The following is a 22,700-nucleotide window of genomic DNA, read 5'->3' as shown; positions in this document are numbered from 1 at the left end:
ATACATTACCCTGATTATTGTCTCGTGACACTGAATGATTATATGATTAGTTACAGTATATATATCCTTACACCTCTAATTCCAGTAGTTTTGTTCTCTATTAATAAGAGCACAGACATTTGTTCTCTTCTGGACTCCTGAACACATAAAACCTGCAGACGCAGACGGGGAAAATGAGCTGCAGTTTATTTCAGAGTCATTTAAAGAACCGGAATATGAACATGTCTGAATCTGAACTTTGGGTGAGCAAGAGGATGTTTTTGTATTATAACAAGGTGAATTTGCATAAACACACTTCAGCTGTTAGATTTCATAGTTTCATGAATCCTTCTTAAAAACAAGCAGCTGCTGCCCCCTACAGGTGATTTTTAATTCCAGGAGTTTGTAGTAGTGATGCTGCAGTAAACATCTACATTTCAGTTTGATCTCTCATCAGATTCTGTGCTGCTGAACAGACTCTGTGTTTCTAAATTCAGGAAATGAACCATCGACCTGTAGTGTTCCTGCAGCTGGCATCACAGGAGGAATAAAAGCATGAATAGTACAGTATATAGTCCCAACTAGTCATCATAATCATTGTCCTAGAGCTGATTTACCTCCAGTCAAATACGTGAAGACATCATAATGTAACTGTGATACTTAAGTTGGGGAATATTATAAATATCAATAACTGCTAGAAGAGATTGAAATAAAGAGGATCTGAGTGCTGAGTGTGAATGGATGATGATGTTTCTAATAAACGTCTCTTTCTAATAAAAGGTTCCTGCTGAGGGAGTATTTATAGATCATGAGGACATGCTTGTTGAAGTAATTTAGTGACACGTTTTTTTTGCATAGGAAACCCTTCCACAATCCCACTAAGGAATGTGTCCTAGTTTGCACGGGTTAGTGTTGAAAACACAAGATCAACTATCAGAGTTGGTCTTACCATGAATGCAGGTGTCCTTCGAAGTCCACTCGGTCTACTAACAAAGGATTCTCTTAAAGTTCTTCTACCTAATCTATTGTGTGAATGTTTAAATGAAGGAGTCAGACTTTGTCTTTTCAGGGTCCTCACAATGGGAGACCTTGTTTTTTATTAAAAGTAGTGTAATAAAGATAAATGTGTGTGATATATGCAAAGTAAAATAAAAGAAAATTACAAATAAAATCTCATTCAAATAATCAAACAGTATTAAAATAAGTAAAAGTAATTAAAATGCAAAGATTATACCAAACAAAGAAACACTCTCCAAGTGTAAGCTTGCATTCGTTCTATGATGCACACAGAGTATAACATGCACTGAGCCTGTCTACAATAGAATGCACACACAATGTAATTCAAAACAAACTTTTATACGTTTCCAAGCCTTTCACCAAAATTCATTAATTCAATATCAATTCTTATTGACTTTAAAACCAACATTCCTTCCCATTCCTCTTTCCCCAAACCGGTAACTCTGTGGTCAGTGACCAGTTGTATTGTTTAAGGTATACATTCCTTTCAAACAGCCCAAGTTTGCAATATCATCTTACTATCTAAGTCCCTCCCCCACGAGTGTTAGGGTTTCCCTTCACAGATTACTGTCAGCTGTCTCCTTCTGAGCACTGAGGGTTGAGGTTTTTTTTTTCAAGAGAGCCTCCATATAACATACTCAGCACATCGTATCTTTTAACACACAAGCAATATTATTGCATACATATTTTGAAAGCAAAGAAAGAAAAAAATATATAAAGAAAAAAAGAAAACTTAATCACTGTAATATTCTTGATATTGATCCATTCTTCATTTCTGTCTTGGTACAGAGTCTGATCCTTTTTCATCCATTGATTTCTTCATTCCTCAAGCTTCATATTCTTTATTTTATTTCTTCTGCTGCTTTTTCTATTCTCTTCTTTTTTTCTTCTTTTTGTCTTTGTCTCTTAGCGCTACACTTTCTGGTATTTGTAGCCTTAGTCTCACTTTTGTTTTGTATGGGAATATGAGAGCAGGTTTGTGAAGTTGGATAGCATTGATAAGGTTCATCTTATGAGCATGAAGTTAAACATTCTTTTCCTTCATAATCCATTATACCTACCATTCTAACAACATTGAGTAAGTTTTTGTTCAGCTGTATCTCTCACAGAGCTCACTGTAAACTAGAGCAGCCAAAAACATGCTGTTTATACACCACTCTATTTGAATAGGGAGCGTCCATGACCACTATGGAGGTGTTCAACCCACAACCACATGCTGCTCACTGGATAGATGAGTGGATGATAAGGTACTATGTAAATCTCTACAACAGAATGTTTCTCTATCAGAAAGGGAACCAAATCGAATCATTTTTAGAAGACACCTCACTCATCTAAGGAACACATTAGGAAACCTAAATGTAGGAATTGTTATGTGGTGATGGTTTATTTCACACAGACGGCTTTCTCCTGCTCCTGTTTTGAGAAGGAGTAAAGCTCAGTGACAGAAAGTATGGAATAAAACACTTGGGGAGGTTTTGTTACAGAAAAATAATCAACAATGAATCAAAGCAGAGTTTCTGTTATCATCTCAACATGAAGTCTTTATTCATGACCATTTACGGATGGTGGCGCACTTCTGTTTCCAGTTTTCGGTCACAAACGGAATATTTGCGAGGTGACCAAAGCGTTTTGGATTAAAAGGCTTACAGGTTCCAGTTCCTTGGACCTTTGGGGATTTTTGTGAACCATTTGTTTTGGAAAATATTACCCCAGTGAAGAAAGGGAAGCGTCTAAAGGTAAGGGAACAACTGGTCTAGCGCCGCCTAGTTCAGTTCACCACCAATTTTGTTTCAAATAGTATGACGGCTATAAATCATATTATGCTTTGTGTGTGGGCTTAAAAAAATCTTGAGAGTCTAAGCTTTACTAGAAACATAAGTTTAACCGTGTATTTAGAAGATTTAATGCTGAAACGCTACAACGAAGCTGGCTACAACGAACTGTTTCTGGCTCATCCCCTAGTGGTCATTTTGTCTTCCGTGCTGTTGCATGTTTATTCAGTTTATTCAGTAAGGGGACAATAATTCATTTTGTTATAAAACCTATTGACTACTGTTATATATTGTTATATATATTTCAACTTACTTACTTAAATATATTAGTATATACATTCTATAATTCATATCACAATATATTTTATATAGAAAAATAAATACAAACTTTTTATGAAGGTTTCTTTATTGTGTATTTAAGAGTCCAGGTATCAGAGTATTTTAATTTCTTTAGTCGAGAGACCCCAAGTTATTGAACCCGTCTCCCCACCCTAAAGAGCTTAGACTTGACACGACTAAGTAGGGCAGGAGGCACTACATAAAGTGGTGGCCCGTTAGGGGAATCTCTTCTTTCCTCTGGTACCCTAAAAGAAGACATAAAACTTTGTTTAATACCAAGTTGATTGTGGAAAAGAAAATTAACCCCTTCCTGCACTTATTTGTAAACTCTTGAAGCATGTCTTTCAGAAGTAACCCTCTTTTTCAAACTGAACTTACCAGTTGGTGTAGTGAGGTAGGGATTGCCCCAAGTCATGCGCTGCTGCTGACTGGAGTACCAGCAACTACTGAAGTGGCAAAAATCGAGGAAGCGGCTCAGAGTGTAAAATCCTTTGGAAGAGTGCGTGTTCGAGATACCAGGCATGGACTCAACTCAACTACTCTGTTAGTGTTATGCGAGAGTAGAGAAGTCGTTGACGCCACACACTGTCCTACCCAACTGCTGCATGGTGATGGTGAGGAGGCCTGGGAGATTGTTGTTTCCACTGAAAGTGACTCACGACCTGCCGCCCCTGTAGAATTCACCAATAAGCTGTCAAAATTTCTCATGGATAAGGGAAAGTCTATGACTGACTTAGAAGCTCTGTTTCCTTCCCTTGGTTCCAATACCAGTTCCCCTGAGTCAATTATTCGTGCTGTGGGTGAGATCCTAGAGAAAGCAGTGAAACCACAAAGTGACAGCAATGCTTACCGTCGTTTACGTACCTTCTTGGGCACTGTTCCCACCCCCGCAGGAGAGGAAACCATGGAACATTGAATCGAGCAGGCCAGAATAATGATAACAGATTGTGACTGCTCTGAGAAAGAAAAACGTCAGATTATTGTAGAAAGTTTGAAGGGACCAGCACTCGAAATCATAAAGCTGTTCGTCTTTCTAGTCTGGATACCAGTGCCCTGCAGTACCTGGAAGCCCTGGAAAGCACATTTGGATCCTCCGAGTCTGGAGAAGACTTGTATTTTGCTTTTCGACTACTATGCCAGTCTCCTGGAGAATCCTTATCTGATTTCTTGAGACGGATGGAGAAATCTCTGGCCAAAGTTGTTCAAAGAGGAGGTTTGTCTTCGGCCAATGTTGACAGAGCAAGAGTAGAACAGCTGATCCGAGGAGACGTTGAATCAGACATGATGCTCCTGCAGTTGCGACTAAGGGAGAGAAAAAAGCGACCACCTACTTTCTTGAACTTACTAAATGAAATACGTGAGAGGACGGACACATTGCTATGAAATGTCAAGCTCCTGAGAACTCCACTCAAGTGATCAATAAGCTAGTCCACTCTTTAATACCAGTGTTGGTGTCTATGCTGAAATATTTGTAATATGGGGATTAGTTACTCAGTAAAATGTAGTTGTTATTTAATTAAAGAAGTGAATTGTGATGAGGTTTTTGTGCAGCACTGCAGCTTGTCGTGTCACTGTGTGGATAACGAGCGCAGTAATACACAGCTGTGTCTTCAGTCTGCATGTTCTGTCCCTGTAAGGTCACAGAGTTACTGGAAGTGTCTCGAGAGACCACAAACTTGTCTTTAAGTGAATCTTTTTGATGACTATTTCCATCATGATACATGGTGTTGATCCATTCTAAAGCTTTTCCTGCAGGTTGTTGAACCCAAGATGTTCCAAAGTGGTTGCTACTATCAGTGATAGAAGCTCCAGACACTTTACAGGTGATGGTTAAAGTCTCTCCTGGCTTTATAAGCAGTGAGTCTGGCTGGATGAGCTCAGTAGCACAGAACACATCTGTAAAAAGAGAAAAAGAAAAGGTGGACATGTCGAACTGAAAGGATCAGATGAAATAATAAAGCTTCAATCCAAACACTCACAGGGGGCGAGAGCCAGCAGCAGCAGTGGAGCTGAAGCAAACATGTTTGTGTTGAAGGAAGACTAATGAGAAGTGTTTCCTCTCTAGATCAGAACGCTGCTAATATTACAAGAGGAGATGCAGATTTGCATAAACATTACAGAGAGGCTGTGTTGAGTGCAGCTCTGCAGCTGTTAATCACACTCACACCCCGTTTCATCTCCATATCAATTTAATGTGGGAAATAATTCAGCTGTTTGTTATTATTAATAATGATATGAACGTGTTGTGATGTAATTAACGCTTCCTGTGAAGGTCAGATTGAAAACTGATCTATTTCCAGTTCCCTCAAATTAATCTGAATCTCCACCATAATCCATGAAAATGATAATAATTAGATAAACGATCCTTTATGTCGTTATCAGTCATGTGTAGGCTGCACTCTAGAGAATTACATTAACACAGAAATGATTCTCATGTCTGCAAATTTCCTGCTTTCTGTTATGAGAAGGTGAATATGAACATGGCTGAAGCTGTTAAAGCAAACTTACAGTACAGAGGTACAGTTAGACTACGGAGTTCACATATCCAACCCATTCCAGAGCTTTTCCTGGTTTCTGTCTGATCCAGTGCATGTTGTACTCAGTCATAACAAAGCTGTGTATCTTACAGATCTTCACAGTTAAAGTTGAGATATTTAATTCATGAAGTTACTGCTACAAACCTGAAGATAATTATTTTCTAATAATCAATGGCACTGATTACTGTGATCACTTTTCCTCTTATACAGTAGCAGTCTGTGAACGGTGACAATTTATTTATTAATTAAAGAAGAATATGGTGAACTCTATTTACGTTTAATGTTACAGTTAATGTCATGGCACTTTTGTGAAATGTATGTGTTCAATAATCACTAAAGTCAGACATTTTTCTGTAAATGTTATTTATTTCCCTTTTGGTTCCTCTGTAAGAATATGACTATAAGAGACAATCTCAGTGTTCATTGCGTCACAGAAATACATAGAAATTGTGGAGTATCTAGATCTGACTGAGGATATGAGAATATGTTGTACTTTAATGAAACAATGTTACAGTATATTTGTTAAGCTGTAGCGCCACCTGCAGATCTTGTGAAAATGGACTCTACATTGAATATCCTTTTCTCTTTGACCACATCTGGGGATTTTGGACAATTGATTAACATGTTTGTACCACTATGGTTTCTAGCACAGTAATAAACAGCAGAATCCTGGACACTAAAGCCAGTCAGCTGCAGATACACCATGGTTTTAGGAGTTGTGTCTGGTTATTTCCAAATGTCCCTTAATGTGTTTGTGTATATTGTTTTACTGGCATCATACCAGATAGCCACAATCCATTCTAGAGCTTTTCCAGCTTGTTGTCTGGTACACAATTTCTCACACGTTTACACAAATTCAAATTTGTTGATGTGATTATTATTAGACAAAGACTCTACAGTATATAAAGTTCAGGTAAGTGATGTGATCATAATAGTCTTTAGAGATATAATAATCGTCAGGTCAAGTCAAGTAATATGGATTTAAATCAACAATATTAACATAAACAAATAACTAGCTTGAAATGTTTTGGGATAATTTGTGGGATATATATATTTTTGTTACACTCACACTAAAATACATCTTTCACACTTTCTCGTATATGTTCAAACAAATTCTCATTTGTGTTGTGATTTTTATTAGTCAAAGCCACAAAGGTCTATAAAGTTAAGGATAGTGATATGATTATAATTGTCTTTATGATCACAAAAAGTTTCAAGCTAGTTATTTGATTAAATTATTAGTGTTTACTTAAACCCATAATAAGACATAAAGTGAATATTCATAATATTCATTTATCATTCTGTTTAATTTATAACCTTACATTATAACAGCATTATAAAATACATCTTGTCATGTTACTGAGAAACCTCACAACCACAGGAGGATGTAGTTACATAAATTATAGTGTTTTTATTTGTCCAACCTGTGTTTAACAACCCAAATAACTAATCACACATTATGGAAAGAGTGAAAAAGAAGAGAAAATGTAGATATTTGTCTGATAATGACTGATACTGAATGAGTCTCATACAGAATGCAGTTTGTGGATTCACTTTTTTTCCACTATATTTGTTGAGCTCTGCTGCCTCCTTCAGTTGTTTCAGTTATTGAAGCTCAGACTATGAGAACAGACTGTGTGTTAAACACAACACACTGCTGGAAACATGCTGTATTATTCCTGAATCCACTCATTAAACACTGATTCCAACTGCTGGTTAAAAATCCTGTAAAATGAAGGGATTAATAATGGTTCAGAATGAAGACTCTTTCAATAATGTTTTCTTTTTTATTTAAAAATGACTTTGTGTGACTGTGTTTTAAAATGCTGCAAACGATTCTGACTTCATTCCAGTGGAAGAAAGTGAAAGTGTGACTGAGATGATTTATTAGTTCCACTGAGAGGATGTCTGTAACATGTCTCATAAGGTTTTTGTAAGAGGAATCCACTATTCTGTCTCACTGTGTGTAACGAGCGCAGTAATACACAGCTGTGTCTTCAGTCTGCATGTTCTGTCCTCCAATTGTTATTGTGTTAGTAGAAGTGTCTCTGGAGATGCTGAACTTATTTTTCAGTTTCTCACTGTAAACTGCACCCCCATCACTCCAGATGCGTCCAATCCACTCCAGAGCTTTTCCTGCAGGTTGTCGAATCCAAGCTGTAACATAGCTTGTAACTGAATATGAAACCTTGCACTGGATGGAGAGACTCTGGCCTGGCTGGACTGTCATGGAAGCAGGCTGAGTCAGTTCCACACCATGCACATCTGTGGAGGAAAACACATGGTGATATCTCACACAATATATGCTGCACCTTTATTCTTCATCTAGTAAATGAATGAATTTGATAAAGCACTCACAAGAAGCAGCTGCCAGCAGGAGCAGTAGAGATGTAGAGAACATGGTTTGTGTTGTTTGGACTGGAGTCTTCTCTGTTCTCCAAAGTTTAACAGACACCATCACATCATATAAATAGAGTGAGATCCAGCTCTGACACTTGGATTTGTTTATCTGCTGATGATGGGAGGAGAATGTATCTGAAATGTATTTAAATCATGAGGAGGAGATTCATCTGCTCTGAATTTATAATGGAAAGCTGCCTTTTTATCAAATACTGTCATTTTCCCAAACCAGAAATCTTAGTCTCAATGTAGTAAACAAGTAAACAAAGAGAAAATATTTAGTTTAACTAATCTGCTAATTTTGAAATCATTATTCAATTATACTCAATTATCATGGCACTGAGCTCTTTTTCTAGCTTTCAGAACATCTGCTTCCATATTTCTCAATCTGTCATTTCAGCACAATTCTTTAATGCATTTAACAATGGACTTTGTCTCAAAGCAGCTTTACACAAATAGTTAACATTTTAGCTAATTCTGGTTTTCCAATGATCAATTAACAAAAAATAATTTGGTGAGATTATATGAAAAAATTTTTTTTTTTCACTTTAATTGGTACATTACCAAAAAATATGTAATCAAAATATACAATGTTCATATTTCACATTTTATTACATGGGATTCTTATTAATTATTAGATATAGATTGAGGAGTTTTTGGATGATTTTTGTTCATTCAGGATGAAGAGTTAAAGCCTGAGTGCTGAGTGTGAATGGATGTTGTTCTTTATAATAAATGTCTTTTGCAGACACATTTCATTTCAACTAGTTAAAAAAAGAGACTATTATTCCTAAGTAAAGTTTTATATATTTATTTTATTAATGCCAGTGTTGGTGTCTATGCTGAAATATTTGTAATATGGGGATTAGTTACTCAGTAAAATGTAGTTTTCTCTGTGTGGTTCACGAGCGCAGTAATACACAGCTGTGTCTTCAGTCTGCATGTTCTGTCCTGTTAATGTCACTGTGCTGCTGGACGTGTCTCTGGAAGCCTGAAACCTGCTTTTCAGTTTCTCACTGTAGTAAGTGTTACCATTACCACATATCTCTCCGATCCATTCCAGAGTTTTTCCTGCAGGTTGTCGTATCCAGTATGTACAGTAGCTGCTATCAGTTACTGAATATCCAGACTCTTTACAGGTCAGAGTCAGTGACTGACCAGGAGTTAATACTGTGGATCCGGTCTGCATCAGCTCAACACTGTGAACACCTGTTAAAGAAAAGTTATTTTAATGATGTAAAAGTGTTGCATTGTATTTTATGTGATATTTTAACACCCCCACTTGTACTCAGGTTGTGTTATAAACAAAAACAAAAAAAAAATAGAATGAATATGGACCCTTGTCATACAGATATCAATCTCCAAAAAGAGCACCTGCAAACCTATCCAGTTTTAACTTATTTACAGGTTTGGTCATTACATCAGCAATCATGTTATCGGTGGAACAGTACATCAAAGTTATCCATCCCTTACTTACAATAGACCTGATAAAGTGGTACTTTATGTTTGTGTTTACATCTCCGTCTGTTTACAGGGTTTTTGGCAAGAGCAATTGTTCCCTGATTGTCCTCATGTACTATAGTTTGTGTGTACTTGTAGTTATCTATACCTCCCAGTAACTGTTCTAGGTATAAACACTCTTGTATGGTTGAAGCAAGTGCCATGTATTCTGCTTCACATGTAGAAAGTGCCACAGTTGGCTGCTTTCTGGTTTTCCATGATACTAGAGAACTGTTTTGGCTTAAACTGACACAGTAACCGGTAGTACTGCGTCTGTCACTGGTATCAGCTGCCCAGTCAGCATCACTGTAGGCTTGTATACCTAATTTTTCACAGTCCTTTTCTCTAGCTCGGTGACCTTTGGTACCGCACTTGAAGCATACTATCTTGGCGTCGTCTTTGCTCCAGTCACGTGCGCTCGTCTTTGCAGGTCGTCGTCCAGCTTTTCCTTGAATCTTCATCACACTGTCGCTCGACTCAAATGCTTTTATCTTTTCTGTTTCTTCAAAATTACATAGTTTAGTCTTGAACTCAGCAAACGTGATTTTAGCATCTGTATGTGCCACGTGTATTGCAAATGGCTTAAAACTCTCCGGTAATCCCTTTAAGACCATAGCCAATAGTAGTCCATCTCCTAACATTTCACCTGCGTTATGCAGTGCTGTGATGGTGATCTCTGCTCTGATGATATAGTCCATTACACTCTCATCGTTTGCTTTTTGTAGCGACGTCAACATAGTGTACAAGCTGATTATGCGGGGCTTTCCCTTCCCTGCGTAATACCCTCTCAGTATTTCCAGAGCTTTTCTTCCATTGTTGGGCGCATCTCTCATAACTAACGAGAGGCTTTTGTCATCTAACAGTAAAATCAATTCAGCATATGCGTCAGCTTTTTTCTTTGCATCCGCTGCTATCTCAGCTTCCGACTGCGGTTCATTTGACACTGTGTCTTTTAATCCTGATAAATGAAAATGTCCCAACATTTTGGTTTCCCAAAGTTCATACTTAGTCTCATCTCCATCGAACATCAGTCGAGGCAAACTGTGCATCCTCCGTTGTTCCGCCATGTTAGCATAACATATTTATTTTTCACCGTCTGCACATCAGTCTCACGGTCAGACAGTTCAACAACATAAAAAAGGAAACCGTAACTCATTTAGGACAAACCAATTAACGCAAACGCGTTTACTTAATTAACCCATACCCTTAGCGCCCCCTTGTGACCTACTCATTCACACAGCACAGAACTGCACAGCATCACAACAACACCCACAACTGAGGACATATTTTAACAAAAATCAAAAAGCTTTAAGGAACCAAAACTGTATTACATGTCAAATGTAAAAACACTTACAGTGTACGGCTGCCAGCAGCAGCAGCAGCAGTATGGATGCATAGAGACACTCCTTATCTTAGGGTAAACATGGGATAAATTCTTATATGTACATAAATATAAATGAGAAAACCGCCTCATCTTTTTAAACATCCTCATCTGCAGCTTGAGTTTACTGTATGTCTGAACCAATAAGAAGCTTAAGGCAGTTGTTAATGAGTAAGTTTATACACTATCAGGTGTTTTCAGGTGAATCTATAATAAGAAAACTTACAGAAATTCTTATCCATTCAGAAAAGGACCCTTTATTTCTATTCATTTATAATTCTGTTTAATTTAGAACCTTACCTTATAACAGCATTATAAAATACATCTTGTCATGTTACTGAGAAACCTCACAACCACAGGAGGATGTAGTTACATAAATTATAGTGTTTTTATTTGTCCAACCTGTGTTTAACAACCCAAATAACTAATCACACATTATGGAAAGAGTGAAAAAGAAGAGAAAATGTAGATATTTGTCTGATAATGACTGATACTGAATGAGTCTCATACAGAATGCAGTTTGTGGATTCACTTTTTTTCACTTTATTTGTTGAACTCTGCTGCCTCCTTCAGTTGTTTCAGTTATTGAAGCTCAGACTATAAGTCTGTGTTTTTGTACTGATGTCTAAGGGGAAGTATCACTGTGGTTCACGGGCGCAGTAATAAACTGCAGTGTCTTCTGTCCTCAAGTTGTTCATCTGCAGATACACCTGCATCTTACTGTCATCTCTGGAGATGGTGAAGCGGCCCTTAACAGCATTAGAGTAATATATGGTACTGCCGTGGATAGTTGCAAGAAATTCCAGTCCTTTTCCAGGCACCTGTCTGATCCAAGCCATCCAGTAGCTACTAAAGGTAAATCCAGATGCTGTGCAGGTCAGTTTATGAGACTGATCAGGTTTGATGATCACTGGATCAGACTCGATCAGTGTCTGACTGCAGGAATCTGAAATAGAAGAATATTTAAAAGTAGGAATTAACATTAAAAATGACTTACAAATATTTTTTAAATTATGTAATAAATCATACTAACATTGAATGCAGATTGCTAGAGTAAAGTAACACAAAACTCTGCCTAGTCCCATCTCAAAGAATTAAAATGATTCCTGCTGCTGTAAATGAACACAAACTGCTGCTATGTTGTTGGGCTGAATGTTTCAGCATAAATGGTTCAAACACAGGATTTGGTTTGCATGACACACCCACTACAGATATAAAAACATCCACAGAGGAACAGACGAGAGGAGAAAAAGCTTCCTGTAAAACTCCCGGTGTGTTTCATGCTGTCAGCTTCATCACTGCTCTTTACTCATTAGATCTCATGTCTTTTTGTTTTAAGCTGAATGTGCAGTAAAAGATGGTCTTGTTCACACAGACGGCTCTCACAAGGCATCAAACAACAGTAACTTGGTCCTGTATTGACAATAATTTCTAATTTCTGCTAAAAGAAATGAAGACTTAGAACTTTATCTAAAACAAGTTCCAACAGAAGAGCTCAGTGAAACATAGAGTAAGGAATTAAAGACATAGAGGCATGATGTTCTAGGCAGGGTGATGGGATGCAGTAGCATGTGTGGACATCTTTTGTTCCTCTAAGACCTCTCTCTGTGTTGTGTATTGAGTCAACATTATTGGAGAAATTACTGTATTGTGAGTATATAACAGTGTGTTTGGAATGTAGGGATTCGTTACTCAGTACATTACATTAATTGTCCATTTAGGTGAATAAGGACTGGGATGGACTCTGGAGCCTGCACTCTGACCCAATAAAACACTTCCTAATGATGACCGAGTGACTGAATACATTACCCTGATTATTGTCTCGTGATACTGAATGATTATATGATTAGTTACAGTATTTATTTATTTACAGTCATTTAAAGAACCGGAATATGAACATGTCTGAATCTGAACTTCGGGTGAGCAAGAGGATGTTTTTGTATTATAACAGGGTGAATTTGCAAAAACACACTTCAGCTGTTAGATTTCATGGTTTCATGAATCCTTTTGTAGGAGTTTGTAGTAGTGATGCTGCAGTAAACATCTACATTTCAGTTTGATCTCTCATCAGATTCTGTGCTGCTGAACAGACTCTGTGTTTCTAAATTCAGGAAATGACCCATCGACCTGTAGTGTTCCTGCAGCTGGCATCACTAATCAAAAATGCCTTTGTGTGGCTGTGTTTTAAAATGATTTATGTTTTAAAGTGAGACTGAGATGATTTACTAGTTACACTGAGAGGATGTCTGTAACATGTCTCAAAAGGTTTTGTAAGAGAAATCCACTATCCAAGTCTGTAGTTTTCAGATTTATTCATACTAGACAATTAGCATTAGTATTAAGTTGCATGTTATGTATCACTTCATCATGACTGCTACTGCATGTGCTTGAATACACAGAATTTTCAAGATTTTATTTAATTTATTTTTTCTTGTTGAAATTAGCAACCACATAAATGTCTGCAATACAATGTTCAGTCTTCAGTCAGGTCTTTGTCAAATGTTTATCATTGACATGACCAAATGTAGACTGTATGGTGCTCATCACAGCATGACCCTGGTTGTTGTACAGCTGTATCTGTAATCTGAATGACTGTGGCTCTCGGGCACAGTAATACACAGCTGTGTCCTCAGTCTGAAAGTTTTGCTCGTTTAAAAACACTGTGCTGCTGGAAACATCTGCAGAGAAACTGATTTTGTTCTTGAGTGAGTCCTTTACAGAAGAGCTACTGCTACACACATCCGATATATTCCAAAGTCTTGGATGTTTGTCGAATCCAGCGTGGACAGTAGCTGGATATTGAGAACCCAGAGAATTTACAGGAGATGGTAAAAACCTCTCCAGGTCGCACCACTATATTATCTGACTGAGTAAATTCAACCGAATCCACACCTGTAAAGAGCAACACAGAATCAAATGCTTTGTTTGACGAAACAGTCAATGCTCTCTCATATCCATAAGAGATGCACAATGAAATAGAAAAGTTATTTTAGCGAGTGAAACCTGCACTTACAGGACACAGCTGTCAGAAACAGCAGGAGACAGATGGAGCTCATGGTGATTTGATTAGCACCAGGTACGGCTACTGATCCAGAATCTCCACAGTTCAGAGAGCTTTTTATTACGTCTCTGTTTCTGACTTGATGAGAAAAAGAGAGAAGAGGGAGGAGACAGAGACTCCAAATTTCTCATATTGTGTTGTAATTGCAAGCACCGTCCTCTTTCATTCACATTCACAGAATGCAGTCTCTGCTCACTTTATCCAACAATTTGAAATTTTGCCTACTCGATACACACCTGATTGAACTGATATGGTATACATTCATACAGTACAGTTTCCAGCTTCTTACTATCAATTGGTATGATTTTCTTCTATTCTCTATAATATTTATCATTTCCTACAATTATGTGGAAGTGAATCCCACTGGACAAGGAACAATTACTCAGTGGACTGCAGGACAGTAATCTGGTCATGATCAATCTTAATCATAACTTAATTATAATGTGATGTAGAGATGTCAGTGTATATTTTCTTGGTTTAAAAAGTATACATTTAAAAAATCTAATTGTGGTTTAAAATGTAGCACTACAATCTCATCAAACCAACTGACAAAAAGCTAGCTGATGTCATCTTATTACACTTCTGAGAAACTTAGAAGGTGAAACATGGATTTCTCTAGATGTAAAAACCTCCTCATCTCATGAACATATGTAGTCTGTGATTATAAATCTATAAAATTTGGAACATTGAGAGACATTCTCATGTAACTTCATGTGAAGTGAACATGAATATAATAATATTATAATACTCATGAATATAATAATACCATGAATATTATATTCATGAATAACATGAATATAATAATACTCTTCATATCAGCATATTCAGTAAGGAGTAAAACACACATGTGTGTTGTTATAGGACAATAATCAATGATCAGGTGGTGTGATGTCAGGAATTGTAGAGGTGGTGGATGCAGGTGCTGATAATTTATTGTGTAAAGTAAAAACAAAACACATGAAATTGTGTAATTCGGCATCCTTTGGTTCTACTGTGACATGACGTTACTGCTACAAACCTGAAGATAATTATTTTCCAATAATCAGTGGCACTGATTACTATGATCACTTTTCCTTTTATACAGCAGAAATCTGTGAACAGTGACAATTTATTTCTTAATTAAGGAAGAATATGGTGAATTTGTTTATAATTACAGTTCTTGTTGTGATAATTTTGTAAAATGCTTTCAATACACGTTGGCGATAAATTTTAGTGAATATTCAGTAAATGTTATTTATTTCCCTTGTTGTTTCTTTCAGGAAATTATGACTATAAGAGACAGTCTCAGTGTTCAATGTCTCACAGAAATACATAGAAATTGTGGAGTATCTAGATGTGACTGAGGATATGAGAATATGTTGTACTTTAACGAAACCTACAATGTTACAGTATATTTGTTGAGGTGTAGCGCCACCTACAGATCTTGTGAAAATAACCTCTACATTGAATACGCTTTTCTGCAGGTTGTCGTATCCAGTTTGTACAGTAGCTGCTATCAGTTACTGAATATCCAGACACTTTACAGGTCAGAGTCAGTGACTGACCAGGAGTTAATACTGTGGATCCAGTCTGGATCAGCGCAACACTGTGAACACCTGTTAAAGAAAAGTTATTTTAATGATGTAAAAGTAAAAAGCTTTAAGGAACCAAAACTGTATTACATGTCAAATGTAAAAACACTTACAGTGTACGGCTGCCAGCAGCAGCAGCAGTAGGGATGTAGAGATCATGGTGTGTGTTGGAGCAGAAGAAGTTAAAGCTCTTGGTCTTTGTTGCTTAAATATATAACAGAGGAGGACATTTGCATAGAGACACTCCTTATCTTAGGGTCAAAATTGGATGGATTCTCATATATACATTAATAAAAATTAGAAAACCTCCACATCTTTTAAACATGTCTGTATTTTTTAGAGATATCTATCACTGCAGATTGAGTTTATGTTTGAACCAATAAGAATTTTAAGGCAGGTGTTAATGAGTATGTTTATACACTATCAGGTGTTTTCAGGTGAATTTTAATAAGAAAACTCACAGAAATTATTATTCATTTAGACCAGGAAACTTTATTTGTATTAATTTATCATTCTGTTTAATTTTTAAATTACTTACTGTCACGAGCAACGAGCCGCGGTCCGAGTGTCACCATAGAGACGCGTCCCAGGAGTATTAGCACGCTTCCGGATTGCACTTCCCATCAGCCATCCGTCACTCTGATTACACCACCACCTGTTCCTCATCTCCGCTCTCTACATATACAACACTTGAACTTCATACCAGTGCGAGGTCTCGACTTGTCTTTGTACTGTCATTCTGAGCGTTTACCTGTATTCTGATTTCCCGTTTTGACTCTGTTTCCTGATTCTGACTTTTCTGATTGTTTGCTGCCTGCCCCGACCTTTTGCCTGTTCTCGATTCAGATTTTTGCCTATCCTCTGATACTAGTGTTTTTGCCAATCCTGATCTCTGCCTGTCTGACTTCGTCTGTGTTTGCTCAATAAAATCGCTGCAAATGGATCCCCAGCCGTATGCCTCCTCATTACACTTACATTATAACAGCATTATAAAATACATCTAGTCATGTCACTGAGAAACCTCACAACCACAGGAGGATGTAGTTACATAAATTATAGTGTTTTTATTTGTCCATCCTGTGTTTAACAACCCAAATAACTAATCACACATTATGGAAAGAGTGAAAAAGAAGAGAAAATGTAGATATTTGTCTGATAATGACTGATACTGAATGAGTCTCATACAGAATGCAGTTTGTGGATTCACTTTTTTTCACTTTTTGTTGAGCTCTGCTGCCTCCTTCAGTTGTTTCAGTTATTGAACCTCAGACTATGAGAACAGACTGTGTGTTAAACACAACACACTGCTGGAAACATGCTGTATTATTCCTGAATCCACTCACTAAAGCACTCACAAGAAGCAGCTGCCAGCAGGAGCAGTAGAGATGTAGAGAACATGGTGTGTGTTGTTTGGACTGGAGTCTTCTCTGTTCTCCAAAGTTTAACAGACACCATCACATCATATAAATAGAGTGAGATCCAGCTCTGACACTTGGATTTGTTTATCTGCTGATGATGGGAGGAGAATGTATCTGAAATGTATTTAAAGAAGGATGTGTGGGTTTATAAACTCTTTCTCTTTGAACTCTTTTTCATGCTTACGATTGATTTAAAATTATGATTTTACATCATTAAACTGCCCCATGAACATAAAGAATGATTGAAGTTTGTATTTCTGAACTGTGTGTATTTACAAATGATAAGTAGTTTATGCTAATAAGCATGTTATACAAAACATAAAACACTTGTGTGTGATGTTATACAGTCATGTTAAATAGAAAGTACACAGTATTGAATTCTATGGTAATTCAAATTCTTGAGAAATGATCTTATAATCCTTTCCAGATTGAGAGACAGATTCTCTAAGATAACTGCTGATGTCTTTCATTGTTGCTGTTATTTTAACACACACCTGAATGCTCCAGCCAAGCAAACTGACAAAACTTCAGTTTTTATAGAGATATTATAAGTCACATTTGCTAGCGAACAATTAATCACTTGCATTATATTAGCAGCACCTGGCTGCTACTTACCCTCTTAATTCCTGTGGAAGCAGTGAGGGTGTACTTAGTATTCTTCATATTAGCTGCATTTATGTTAAATAAACAATGACATGATGTTATATGTCATGTGTTCTTGTTCATCTGAGGTTTTAATACCTAATTTGAGGACCTGCTAAAGACTGGATGAATTTGTATTATATCTAAATAGTTAAACCAGGAATTCAAGAGGGTGCACTTTCTTTTTGACATGAGTGGAAATATATTGAGAAGTGAATTAATAATCTTTCATCAGTATAAATGTAACGGTACCTATTTTTTATAGTAATTATTTTTTTTGAGAGACTTTTATTTTGACAAGCAGACTGGTTTTCATGCGTGTGGCGAGAGTGGGGAAAAAAGGAACGTGCGCAGCGAAAAAAAGGTTAGCAGAAGAGAGTGTCGTGTCACGTCTGAGAAGCAGTTCTATAAGGTTTCTAACAGATCTAACAGAAGAGAACTAACTTAGATCGGAGCTTTAGTCGGATAAAGGACAGCACTGTATTGTGGACTGTAAGTTCTTCACAGTTAAAGACTGCGTTTTAGTTACACTTGTTAAAGTTACAAACGACTTGTTCTTAGCTTCGGACCAAGACAGTATGTCACTATTAGTTCTACTTGACCTTAGTGCTGCATTTGACACTATAGACCACAACATTCTTCTAGATCGCTTACAATATTACACAGGTATTCATGGTCAGGCTTTAAGCTGGTTTAGATCCTACCTGTCAGAGCGATACCATTTTGTAGAATTAAATGGTGAATCCTCCAGTTTATTACCAGTTAATTATGGGGTCCCTCAAGGATCAGTTCTAGGACCTCTGCTTTTCTCTATATACATGCTTCCATTAGGGAACATTATTAGAAGACATGGGATTAGTTTCCATTGTTATGCTGACGACACACAGTTATATATCTCATCAAAACCAGATGAAATAGCCGCAGTGTCCAAATTAACTCAGTGCCTTAGAGAGATAAAAGACTGGATGAGCTGCAACTTTCTATTGTTAAACTCCGATAAGACAGAAATACTACTCATAGGTCCAAAAACCAGTGCACAGAAACTCTCACAACTTAACTCCCATTTAGAGGGATGTACTGTTACAAGTAGCTCGACAGTGAAAGACCTCGGTGTTATATTAGACAGTAACTTGTCTTTTAAAAATCATATCGCCCATACTACCAAAACAGCCTTCTTCCACCTTAGAAATATTGCCAAGCTGAGAAACATCCTGTCTGTATCTGATGCTGAGAAGCTAGTTCATCCCTTCATGACCTCTAGACTGGACTATTGTAATGCATTACTAGGTGGTTGTCCTGCATCTTTAATAAATAGGTTACAGTTAGTCCAAAATGCAGCAGCCAGAGTTCTCATTAGGACAAGAAAGTATGACCATATAACCCCAATTTTATCATCTCTACACTGGCTACTTGTTAAGTTTAGAATTGATTACAAACTGCTGCTACTTACATATAAGGCTCTTAATGGTTTAGCTCCCATGTATCTAACTAGTCTTCTAACACGTTACAATCCTTCACACTCTCTGAGATCACAAAACTCAGGACTTTTGGTAGTTCCCAGAATATCTAAGTCTACTAAAGGTGGTAGAGCGTTTTCTTATTTAGCTCCCAAACTTTGGAATAGTCTTCCTGATAGTGTCCGGGGCTCAGACACTTTCCCAGTTTAAACGTAGATTAAAAACTCATCTCTTTAGTCAGGCGTACACATAATACATCCCATAATATCATGCACCAGTACATCAGACCAGCACATTTTTATGAACAGCAGATATGTTAATCCCTTTCCACTGCTTCTTTCTTTGTACCCATCCCGAGGCATCCAGACACTGTACCAGCTCCCAACATCCTCTGTGGGACGAAGCCTTTGGACGTCCACTGAGCCGAGGCCGACTCTAAGAATCCTGAGACATCTCCAGTTAGACTCTGTGATACTAAGGAGATCCGAAGTCCATGATCCTTACACCAATAAATGACTGTATATTACAATCACACCCCCAGTGTCACCCATATGAGGATGAGGTTCCCCCTTGAGTCCGGTTCCTCTCAAGGTTTCTTCCTTTACCAATTTAAGGGAGTTTTTCCTTGCCACTGCTGCCTGAGTCACCTCAGACTTGCTCATAGGGGAATAAATACATACACATTGTGAACTATATACATCTAATAATAACCTAGAATTTTTATTCTGTTAATTCTTATTTCTTTTATTATTCGTTATTTCCTTTATCATTAATTATGTTTACCTTCTGCTCTATGTTTATGTTCTGTAAAGCTGCTTTGAGACAATGTCTATTGTAAAAAAGCGCTATACAAATAAACTTGAATTGAATTTAAGGAGTCATAACGGAATATGAACATGTCTGAATCTGAACTTTGGGTAAGCAAGAGGATGTTTTTGTATTATAACAGGGTGAATTTGCATAAACACACTTCAGCTGTTAGATTTCATAGTTTCATGAATCCTTCTTATAAACAAGCAGCTGCTGCCCCCTACAGGTGATTTTTAATTCCAGGAGATTGTAGTAGTGATGCTGCAGTAAACATCTACATTTCAGTTTGATCTCTCGTCAGATTCTGTGCTGCTGAACAGACTCTGTGTTCAGGAAGTGACCCATCGACCTGTAGTGTTCCTGCAGCTGGCATCACTAATCAAAAATGACTTTGTGTGACTGTGTTTTAAAATGCTTTATGTTCTAAAGTGTGACAGATGATTTACTAGTTAAACTGAGAGGATGTCTGTAACATTTCTCATAAGGTTTTGTAAGAGAAATCCACTATCCAAATCTGTAGTTTTCAGATTTATTCATACTAGACAATTAGCATTAGTATTAAGTTGCATGTTATGTATCACTTCATCATAACTGCTACTGCATGTGCTTGAATATACAGAATTTTCAAGATTTTATTTAATTTATTTTTTCTTGTTGAAATTGGCAACCACATAAATGTCTGCAATACAATGTTCAGTCTTCAGTCAGGTCTTTGTCAAATGTTCAACATTGACATGACCAAATGTAGACTGTATGGTGCTCATCACAGCATGACCCTGGTTTTTGTACAGCTGTATCTGTAATCTGAATGACTGTGGCTCTCGGGCACAGTAATACACAGCTGTGTCCTCAGTCTGAAAGTTTTGCCCGTTTAAAAACACTGCTGCTGGAAACATCTGCAGAGAAACTGATTTTGTTCTTGAGTGAGTCCTTTACAGAAGAGCTACTGCTACACACATATCCGATATATTCCAAAGTCTTGGATGGCGTTTGTCGAATCCAGTGTGGACAGTAGCTGGATATTGAGAACCCAGAGAATTTACAGGAGATGGTAAACACCTCTCCAGGTCATACCACTATATTAAATTCAACCGAATCCACACCTGTAAAGAGCAACACAGAATGAAATGCTTTGTTTGACGAAACAGTCAATGCTCTCTCATATCCATAAGAGATGCACAATGAAATAAAAAAGTTATTTTAGCGAGTGAAAACTGCACTTACAGGACACAGCTGTCAGAAACAGCAGGAGACAGATGGAGCTCATGGTGATTTGATTAGCACCAGGTACGGCAACTGATCCAGAATCTCCACAGTTCAGAGAGCTTTTTATTACGTCTCTGTTCCTGACTTGATGAGAAAAAGAGAGAGGAGGGAGGAGACAGAGGCTTACATACAAATTTCTCATATTGTGTTGTAATTGTAAGCACCATCCTCTTTCATTCACATTCACAGAAGAGGACTTGCAGTCTCTGCTTACTTTATTCAACAAATTGAAATTTTGCCTACTCCATACACACCTGATTGAACTGATATAATATAAATTTATACAGTCTCCAACTTCTTACTATCAATTGAAATGATTTTCTCCTTATCTCTATAATATTTATAATTTCCTACAATTATGTAGAAGTCAATCCCACTGGACAAGGAACAATTACTCAGTGGACTGCAGGACAGTAATCTGGTCATGAACAATCTTAATCATAACTTAAGTATAATGTGATGTAGAGATGTCAGTGTTTTATTTTCTTGATTTAAAAAGTATACATTTAAAAAATCTAATTGTGGTTTAAAATTTAGCACTACAATCTCATCAAACCAACTGACAGAAAGCTAGCTGATGTCATCTTCTTACACTTCTGAGAAACTTAGAAGGTGAAAAATGGATGTAAAATAGATTTAAAAATCTCCTCATCTCACGAACATCTCTAATCTGTGATTATTAATTTATAATATTTGGAACATTGAGAGACATTCTCATGTGAATTTATGTGAAGTGAGAACACACTCTTCATATCAGCATATTCAGTAAGGAGTAAAACACATGGGGTGTGTTGTTATAGTACAATAATCAGGATGTCAGGAATTGTAGATGTGGTGGATGCAGTTGCTGATAATTTATTGTGTAAAATAGAAACAAAACCCATGAAATTGTGTAATAATGCACCCTTTGGTTCTACTGTAACATGAAATTACTGCTTCAAAAATTAATGGTACTGATTACTATGATTACTTATACAGCAGCAGTCTGTGAACGGTTCCGACTCATTTATTAATTAAAGAAGAATATGGTGAACCAAGCCCGTAGGCAGGGGGTGTTTTGGGTGGTTCGAACGAACCCCCCATCGCTGCCAAAGGTCCAGAATTTAAGTCGTTTTTTTTTTTCATGTGAATATTGTCATCATTGTTTTAATCAATGCTTGTGACAAATCTTCTGGGTTGCTGTTTCAAATTATACATTATGATACATTATTGTAGCTCTACATGTGTGTGTGTGTGTGTGTGTGTGTGCCTCTGAATGATGGGGGGAGGGGTCTCCTGCGTCTTTATTCCTCTGAGAACTTCAAAGCAGACCGCTTGAGGTAAATTATCTGGAATGATTAGTGTATTGATTGGTTACATAATTTATTTGGTTATTTTTGGTAATTTCATGACTTGCCAACTGGCAACGTAACTGTTACCTCCTAGGGAGGTAATTTTATTACCATTACAGTACCAAATCACTATGTCACCACCACGGTCTCCTAACGCGGTGAGATAACCAAGTACGGTCCAGTTACTTACTATTTTGTTAATTTCATAACTTACCGGCA

General features: G+C 37.1%; 1 pseudogene and 2 gene segments (V, D, J or C); all 3 read right to left on the bottom strand.

Annotated features, from left to right (window-relative positions):
* Nucleotides 1-22,700, bottom strand: part of LOC113640841 — a 30,053-nt gene that overhangs the window by 3,561 nt on the left and 3,792 nt on the right.
* Nucleotides 4,175-5,586, bottom strand: LOC113645925. The segment is given in 2 exon segments: nucleotides 4,175-5,003; nucleotides 5,087-5,586. Coding segments are annotated over 2 exon segments (423 nt in total).
* LOC125138636 lies at nucleotides 13,219-14,361 on the bottom strand (annotated as a pseudogene).

This window comes from Tachysurus fulvidraco, chromosome 15 (genome assembly GCF_022655615.1).
Source record: "Tachysurus fulvidraco isolate hzauxx_2018 chromosome 15, HZAU_PFXX_2.0, whole genome shotgun sequence".
Lineage (NCBI taxonomy): Eukaryota > Metazoa > Chordata > Actinopteri > Siluriformes > Bagridae > Tachysurus > Tachysurus fulvidraco.
Note: the sequence above shows the minus strand (reverse complement) of the source record. Positions and strands in the feature narration are given on the sequence as shown.